A 9,411-nucleotide genomic window follows, 5' to 3' on the forward strand; every position below is an offset into this window, starting at 1 on the left:
TTGCACCAGCAGCTCTGAATCAACCTGATCATACTCGATCGGGTTGAATTGTGGCAATGTCTGTCCGCCTGCTCAGAGCAGGAAAGACCTTCTAACTCAAGTTCCATTCCTCCATCTAATTCTCGTTTCTCTGAAGCTGACTGTTTGGAGATTGAACGCTTAGTTCTGTCTAAGCATGGATTTTCTCAGTCGGTCATTGAGACCATGATCCAGGCTTGCAAGCCTGTTACTCGAAAAATTTACCATAACGTATGGGGTAAATACCTTTATTGGTGTGAATCTAAGGGCTGCTCTTGGAGTAGGGTCAGGATTCCTAGAATTTTGTCTTTTCTCTAGGAAGGTCTGGAGAAAGGGTTGTCAGTCAGTTCTCTGAAAGGTCAAACTTCTGCATTATCTATTTTGTTACACAAGCATCTGGCGGATGTGCCAGATGTTCAACCTTTTTGTCAGGCCCCCCTGGTCAGAATCAGGCCTGTGTTTAAATCTGTTTCTCCTCCTTGGAGCCTAAATCTTTTTCTTAATGTTTTTCAGCAGACTCTGTTTAAGCTAATTTATTTCCATAGATATTAAGTTGCTATCTTGGAAGGTTTTGTTTCTTATTGCTATCTCTTCTGCTCTGAGAGTTTCGGAACTCTCGGCTTTGCAGTGTGATTCACCTTACCTTATCTTTTATGCGGATAAGGAGGTTCTTCGTACTAAATTGGGGTTTCTTCCTAAAGTGGTTTCTGATAGAAATATTAATCGAGAAATTGTTGTTCTTTCTCTCTGTCCCAATCCTTCTCATAAAGAATGTCTGTTGCACCACTTGGATGTTGTGTGTGCTCTAAAATTCTACCTACAGTCAACTAAGGAATTTCGCCAGTCTCCTGCCCTGTTTGTTTGTTTCTCAGGAAAGTGTAAGGGTCAGAAGGCTACTTCTCTTTCCCTCTGGTTGAGAAGTATGATTCATTTTGCTTATGAGACTGCTGGACAGCAGCCTCCTGAGAGAATTACAGCTAATTCCACTAGGGCTGCCTCCTATTCTTGGGCTTTCAAAAATGAAGCTTCTATGGAACAGATTTGCAAGGCTGCAACTTGGTCCTCTATGCATACTTTTTACAAATTTTACAAATTTGAAACTTTTGCCTCGGCTGAGGCCTCTTTTGGGAGAAATGTTCTTCAAGCAGTGGTTCCTCCTGTTAAGGTCTGCCTGTCTTGTTCTCCCTCCCTGTTCATTCTGTGTCCTCTAGCTTGGGTATTGGTTCCCACAAGTAACTGAATGATGTTGTGGACTCTCCATATCTTAGGAAAGAAAACAAAATTTATGCTTACCTGACCCCACCCTTTATTAGGACAGTTATTTTTTACTAAACCTAAGGCATCTCTACACCTTTGTTTTATTCCTTTTCCATTTCCCTTTGGTCGAATGACTGGGGATTATGGGTAGGGAGTGACACTTAACAGCTTTGCTGTGGTGCTCTTTGCCCCCTCCTGCTGGCTAGGAGTGATATTCCCACTAGTAATTGAATGGCGTTGTGGACTCTCCATATCTGGAAAGAAAGAAATTTATCAGGTTAGCATAAATTTTGATTTTAACCATATCTGTTATTAGTCTTTAAGAGAAATGCTAAACATATATCTGTCATGAAGGATAACTTCCTTAAATGAAATAAAATATATAAAAAAAAAAATTAATGAACTAGCATATGCATCTTATTTCTTAAAGGACCAGTAAATACAGTAGATTTGCATAATAAACAAATACATGATAAAAAAAGACAATGCAATAGCACCTAGTCTGAACTTCAAACGAGTACTATATTTGTTTCTGACACATTTCAAAGTTAGGTCTATTTCCACTTCTGTATCATGTGACAGTCACCAGCCAATCACAAATGCATATATGTATATTCTGTGATTTCTTGCACATGCTCAGTAGGAGCTGATGAATCAAAAAGTGTAAATATAACAATACTGTGCACATTTTGTTAATGGATGTAAATTGGAAAGTTGTTTAAAATTGCATGCTCTGTCTGAATCATGAAAGCTTAATTTTGACCTGAGTGTCCCTTTAAAAACATCTCTAGCCACAGCATGTATATTAATTCAATGTATTTTCTTCAATTAAAATGAGCTTGATTATCTCATATACATTTCCTAAAACCATGGTTGAACTTACAAATCCACTGCACAATATAAAATGATCACAGCTCCAACTAAATAAAATAAAATAAAATATAGAAATAATGCTAATAAAATGACAATATATTTGTTTTCAAAAATAGAATAGAATGTTGTAAAATATTGTTCATTCCATTGTGATTTAATTGAGATTTCATTAAACAGATATTCCTTAATCAATAATGTTATTATTAGTCTTTAAGGGAAAGACTAACAATGAATCTGCAAGTAGGGCAACATTCCTTAATTGAAATTATAATAATAAAAATCTAGGAAGCTAGCATTGTACCTTTATCCCTAGCAATATTTGGATGAAATGTTAATGAGTACACAATTATACATATAGTTATTCTAATTTACAAATATTAGTTTAATGATGGAATCCACAACTCAATGAATAACATTCTTCTTCTTTTTTTTTATTGTAGACACCTACAATGCAGTGGAACTATGAAGTCAAAGGGAAAACACCAAAATCCACATCACTCTCTGAAGTACCATCCAAAATATTTTCATCTGGGTTTAAGCCTCCAACAACCACAAAGAAGCGTAATTTTATCCAAGATAACCTAAAACTAATCTCAACAGCTGTGTCTTCTCCTATTAAGGGAGCATCCCTAGTTTTACGTACCTAAGTAATTGTATTCCAGCTATGTTAACTATTACAGCTGCAACTGCATGCAAAGATTAATAAACACTATTACACATTGCTTTGTGTCTAAACTGAGCACTTCTTTTATGTTTATTGTAACATTGTCACTGTAATTTTATGATGTGTGTTATTGTTATTGCAATCTGTTGCGTATTCAATGATCGAGTTTACAGCAGCAACAAGTACTGCTTGCATTGAATTTGTATAGAAAATATGAGAAAAAAATGATGAAGCTAAAATACTTTTTTTATACTGCAATATGTTCTGCATGTTTGATGCATATGTTTTCTGGTCCATTTTCATAAAATAAAAAATGTAGTAAACAGCGTATTTCAAAATATTTTCTAAAACTTAATTTTAAATATTGTGTGCATAGTAAACAAATGTACCTTTATTATGGAGATTATATCCATTACCAGTGCATCAGGATTACAGTGTAATTATTTCTTTTTTCATTAATTACAGAATGAAAGAAAATTATTTTCCTACAAAATATGTTTTTATGGCCATTAAGGCAGGTAACTTAATAACTGAGAGGAGGACATTCAAAAAATGCATTTACATTTGTTGATTCAGAAAATGTACATTGAAATAAAAATATTAATTTTTATCAACATAAACATGTGCAAAAAAGTATTCTTTTACATAGGACATCATTTTAGCTATATAGACACACACACACACAAAGAGTTCTATATTTTACTTTATAGTAATACATAGATGGATAATACTGGAATAAATTATGTTAGGATACACTAATATATATCAATTTTGGATAACAAACTGCAAGGGGTGAAAATAATCATGGTTATTTGATACTGTAGCAATCTTGAGAGCCGGATGGTTAAAGGGACACTAAACCCGAAAATTTTCTTTCATGATTTAGATAGAGAATACCATTTTAAACAACATTACAATTTTACTTCTATTATCTAATTTGCTTCTTTCGTTAGATATCCTTTGTTGAAGAAATAGCATTGCACATGGGTGAGCCAATCAGACAAGGCATCTATGTGCAGCAACCAATCAGTAGCTACTGAGCCTATCTAGATATGCTTTTCAGCAAAGTATAGCAAGAGAATGAAGCAAATTAGACAATAGAAGTAAATTGGAAAGTTGTTTAAAATGCCATGCTCTTTCTAAAACATGAAAGAAAAAAATTGGGTTTAATGTCCCTTTAAACGTCTGTTAAATAAAGCTTTATTTGTTACTTTCTTGCAGTATTACATGTCTGCTGCATTATATGGTCAGCCCCCTGATCAGTTTCAAGCAATGACAGTAATAGTGTGAAAACACCTCAGAAATGTGCTCAAACTACTGCATCTTGAGCACACATCTGTCTGTAAAAGTTAATAGCCAGCTTGGAAATTTATAACAGTTTGACATATCTCAGTAATTTGATGGCTCCTTACAAATCCAGCAGTTACTGATTGCTGTCCAATGTGAAGCACTTCTGTTTGGATGGCTAAACGCAGTATGCTTTCTTTTGTTTTGTGACAAGAGTGCACATGTCAAAAAAGCATGCCAGCTTAAATCATTTAATAAAATCAAGTGAAAATTACTTTTATGAAACAGTCTTTTGAAATGGAATGCTTCTTCAGCTATAGATTAGATTACAGTTTAGCTTCCAATATTGATTGCAGACTGATTAATCTATATACTGGTGAATTAAAAAAAAAATGTATACATTTTTATACTTCCTGATTCCATAGAAAGCAAAACTAGATAGACATAACTTGTATACATAATTAAATAGATATTGAGGTGTTTTTTTTTTTTTTACACATAAGCCAGGAGGCTTTTGCTGCTTACTTATTAGCTGCAGTGCTCTAATTACGTAATTTACATAACATGTCCACCTTATATTATACACATAGTTGTCCAATTAGTTATACACATCCCTCTCTTGTGTTACATGGCCTCTGATGTGCACAGGGCCGCCATCAGGGGGTGACAGGGGTGACTCCTGTCAGGGGCCCAATGAGCCAGGGGGGCCCCATGAGGCAAGAACTAAAAAAAAAAAATAATAATAATTTTGGCAGCCACCAGTGGGTACTACAGCAGAGTGCTAATTGAGCATGGGAAATGTTATTACAAGGATTAAAGTATTAGCATTTGAGAGGATTTCTTAGTTTGCACTAAACCACTATGCTCAGTGTGAGACAGACTTGGCACTTTGTACAGTGTGACGGCAGATCACTTTCATTTGAAGAGGAGGTAGGACTTACTTAGCAAATGTTTTTTTATTTCTTTGTGCAATTTTGGATTGTAACTTCAGTGTGGTAGTAGTTGTATGGTGGGGCTAGGGGTCCATAAAAACACATTTTTTAGCAGCAGTGTATTTATGATTATTTGACAATGCTGTAGAAATTCTATATTTAAAACCATGCAGAAATGTTTCCTCCTCAATACACAAATGGTAGATGCCCTTTTGGCAGATATGCATTTTATATATATATATATATATATATATATATATATATATATATATATATATATATATATATATATATATATATATATATATATATATATATATATATATATATATTACATTCCAGTTTACTGCCCCTTTATGCAAGGACTTTCCAGATGCAAGGAGGCATTTTATTTAAGATTTTTACATCTGCATAAAATATTATACTCTCAGACTAAGATTGCTCAGTGTTTGAAATGAGACAGGTTAACTTAAAACTGTTCAGTTTACACTACAGCTGACTTAGTTTTGAAATACATACCAACAAGCCTAAATCCTGCATTTAACCAGATCTGGTATGAGTACCACAGCTTATGGTCCCACCAAGACCATATAGAGTACAGCATTTTCAAAATCCATAAGTACAGCTGACAGATGGGAAAATTTGTACACTATATTTGAACTGGTGCTCTTGGTTGGGGGAAATGGGAAAAAAACAAAAAAACATATGTTAACCTTTTAAAGGTACTTTTCTTCATCTAGCCATCTACCCAGCTCATTAATGTACAATTTTGAATTCACAGAATTATTTTTGTTTGCACATTTAAAAATATGATTCTTTTAAAAGTGATCTCTTAATTTCTGCATTTTTTTTTAATCATGCATGTCACACACTGTTGATTTAGGGGATGCAAGGTGCATAAATGTTTCCTCCTGTGAGTGTTTCTGTGGTTGTATGTGTTTATGTCTTTGTGCTTTGGTTTGTGTCTCTATGTGTATGTATTTTTTATCTGTGGGTCTCTCTGTGAGGGTGGGTGTGTATGTCTTTGTGCATTTTCTGTGGATGTCTGTGAGGGTGTGTGCATATGTCTTTGAGCTTTTTTTATGGGTGTTTCTGTGAGGGTGTTTGTGTGTATGTATATATGTCTGTGTTTTCTGTGGGTGTCTCTGTGAGGGTGTGTGTATGTCTTTGTGTGTTTTCTGTGGATGTCTCAGTGAGGGTGTGTGTATGTATGTCTTTCTGTGTTTTTCATGTGGTTGTCTCTCTGTGTGTGTGTATGTCTTTGTATGTTTTCTGTGGGTGTCTCTGTGTGTATGTATGTATGTATAATCAAAATGTCTCCCAGCGCACAACCTGCTTCCTTATGGCTCCTGGATAATAGGGTATCTAGCTTACCCTAATCAAAGATACAAATACAACAATAGTCCAAAAGCGCCTAAAAGAAGGCAAAGGAAGACTCTAACAAATTAAGTAAAATTAAATAAAAATCTGTTAAAAATAGGTTGGAAATGAGTTAAAAATTATCAAACATTTATTAACAAATCATATTATTAACATGGATCCATGTGTACTATACAAACTTACATATACAAATTAAAGAGATCGATTTTTATCTGAATATAAAAACAATGTAAATGTTACAGAAATATCTTAGGAAGTCTCTCCAAATGGAGAGATCAGCAGATATGGAAATCGACAATGGAAGTTAGAAAACCTGGAGTTGTGCAATGTTGCTTCTAGCAAATGTATCCAATAATTGCATCCAATGGATGTATCCAATAGATGTGTTCTAGTGGTAAGAATTCCAGTAAGACAAATCCATAAAAAAATCAAGTGGTGAAACTAGTAAAATCCAAACAAAAAATTATGTGAATCCTGTGATATTGGTGGAAAAAGTAAAATATAAAAATAAAAGTAAAAAATAGTGTTGTAAAAGTAAGAGTAAAAATGTAAAAAATTTATATATATAAAAAATATATAAAATTTACAAAAATATAAAAATTTATTAAAAAGTGAAAAAATTGAGGAAAAAATTGTGGAAAAAAAAAAAACCAATGTGTTAAAAATATTGTGTCAAAAAATTAAAAATTAAAAATTGCTGTAATCCAAATAAATATTGAATGTTAGTGAGTGATCCTCCTTATAAGTGTTTCCTTATGAGTGAATGTTTTGTTTATATCCGTGTAAGTGATGAAGAGTTTTTCTTCTGGTATCCTTTCAATAATGTCCTAGTAGTTCCTGTGAATTACAAAATATAACATAGTGCAATAACGTTTCCAGATACAAATAATATTAAAATAATGCTCACCAAATTGTCAACGCGTTTCGGCCTCTGTATCAGGCCTTTCTCAAGACTATCTTGTGGTGAGTACTGGTGGCTCTATTTATGTGTATTGATAACCAATAGAATATCGTGGTTTTGGCGCTAAACACTCATTGACATTAACCCGGAAGTGTCCTTTGTATTTCACTTCCGGTATGAACCTTAGTATTTCAATGGTAAATCTTCTCATCAATATTGTTGTTGCGTCTGTAATCAACTGTATTTTTATTCTAACAATTATTGGCCCAGTGGGTTATTGTGTTATGTGGAAGTTGTATTTGGTAATTGTTATTTCAAAACATCGCTCCGTATCTGCGCACGTGAGCGTCGAACCGGAAGTGACATACTATTTGTTTACTTCCGGTTTCGGTTTCGATACTAAATACCGGTAAGCAACCTATGTGGGTCAGTTTCGTGGAAGCTATATTGGCAATGGGGAGAACATTAATATCTGGTGAGATATTCAAATGGACAGATATAAAAAGACATTAATATATTAATACAAAAAACTGAAATGGAAAATTATTAAAATATTGGGTACAAATATATAAAAAATATACATAAAATTGCATGAATTTGCATGAATTGTGAATGTTTCAAAATAAATACGTTAAAAGTGTGCATAAGTGCATAAATCTTATATCCTTACATGTAAATTACATAAATTTACATAAAACTGCCCTAATGTAGAGAAAAGTTGGTAAAGAAAAATAGAATGTTATTTTAGGGCATCGCTCCGTATCTACGCACGTGAGCGTCAAACCGGAAGTGCCATATTATTTTGTTTACTTTCAGTTCCGGTTTCAATACTGAATGGCGGTAAACATCCTATGTGAGTCAATTTTGTAGGAACTATATTAGCAATGGGGAGAGCAATAGACAAATATAAAAATAAATTATTACAAAAAAGCTGATATAGCGAAATATTTGAAAATCCATTAGATACAAATGTATAAAAGATACAAAAAATTGCATAAATTGTGTGTGTTTTAAAATACATAAGTTGAAAATGTACATAAGTGCATGAATTAGGTAGGAAGTCGTATATCCTTACAAGTTAATGACATAAAATTACCCTAATATAGAAAAAAGTATTGTTATAAATAAGATCAATTTTCTATTAAAATGCTGTAAAATCTATAAAAAGGGATAATCAATAGATATTAAAATGGATATTAAAATGGATATTAAAAAATGAATATTTAAAAGGGGGATATGTGTGCACACACTGTGTTCCGGGAGCTATCAGTAAATAAATTGATTAAAATGGGATCAGACATTGTGTAGACAAGACTCAGTGGGAATTAACATTTGGCCATAGAGAGCTAGTATGAAAATACATGCAGACTAACTAAATGTCGCCTCTATCTGAGTGTCAACAGTTCTTTATACTCCATAAATGTGAGAGATCCTCTCTATTATTCAAGCCCCTGGGTATATACAGTCAATATTAAAAATCCATTTGGATTCAGTAGTAAGTAGGCGTCTCTCATAATCGCCTCCCCTCCAATTTGGTGTCACTATTTGTATGCCTACATAATTAAAATCTTTGTGGCTTGCTCGATGGTGATTGGTAAAATGTCTGTAAAGTGCTGTCTCAGTGCTTTCGTGCTCAATCTTTAATAAGTGTTCTCTGATGCGATCTTTAAGAGTTCTGGACGTTTGTCCTATATATTGAAGTCCACAGCTGCACCATATCAGATAGACAACTCCTCTATCACTACATCTTATAAGATCATTGATCTTATATCTCACCTTCGAGTTGAAAGAAGTGAATTCTTTGGTTTTCACACCTCTTTTACAGGCTTTGCAATTTGGACACGGGAAAAAACCTTTGATTTCCCTGCCAAATACATCCCTTGTTTTGTTGGATGTTCTCTTAGGTATACTGGGGGACAATTTATTTTTGAGATTATCAGTCTTTCTGTATATGAAGACAGGACGTGTCGACAATTTGTCCCCTATTATTTCATCGTTTTTTAAAAGTGACCAATGCTTCTCTATAATTCTCTCCACAATATGTCTATTTTCATTGTATTCTGTTATAAATGGAATAGTTAGTGGATTATCTTCAGAGT

General features: G+C 33.5%; 1 protein-coding gene across 1 annotated transcript in view; it reads left to right on the forward strand.

Annotated features, from left to right (window-relative positions):
- Positions 1-2,870, forward strand: part of CFAP47 (cilia and flagella associated protein 47) — an 801,982-nt gene extending 799,112 nt beyond the window's left edge. Inside the window, 1 exon segment of the mRNA XM_053705439.1 lies at positions 2,589-2,870. Within this exon segment, the coding sequence (XP_053561414.1) occupies positions 2,589-2,795 (207 nt within the window). The 3' untranslated portion in view covers positions 2,796-2,870.
- Positions 2,871-9,411: the final 6,541 nt, after the last annotated feature.

This window comes from Bombina bombina, chromosome 3 (assembly GCF_027579735.1).
Source record: "Bombina bombina isolate aBomBom1 chromosome 3, aBomBom1.pri, whole genome shotgun sequence".
NCBI classification, from domain to species: Eukaryota; Metazoa; Chordata; class Amphibia; order Anura; family Bombinatoridae; genus Bombina; species Bombina bombina.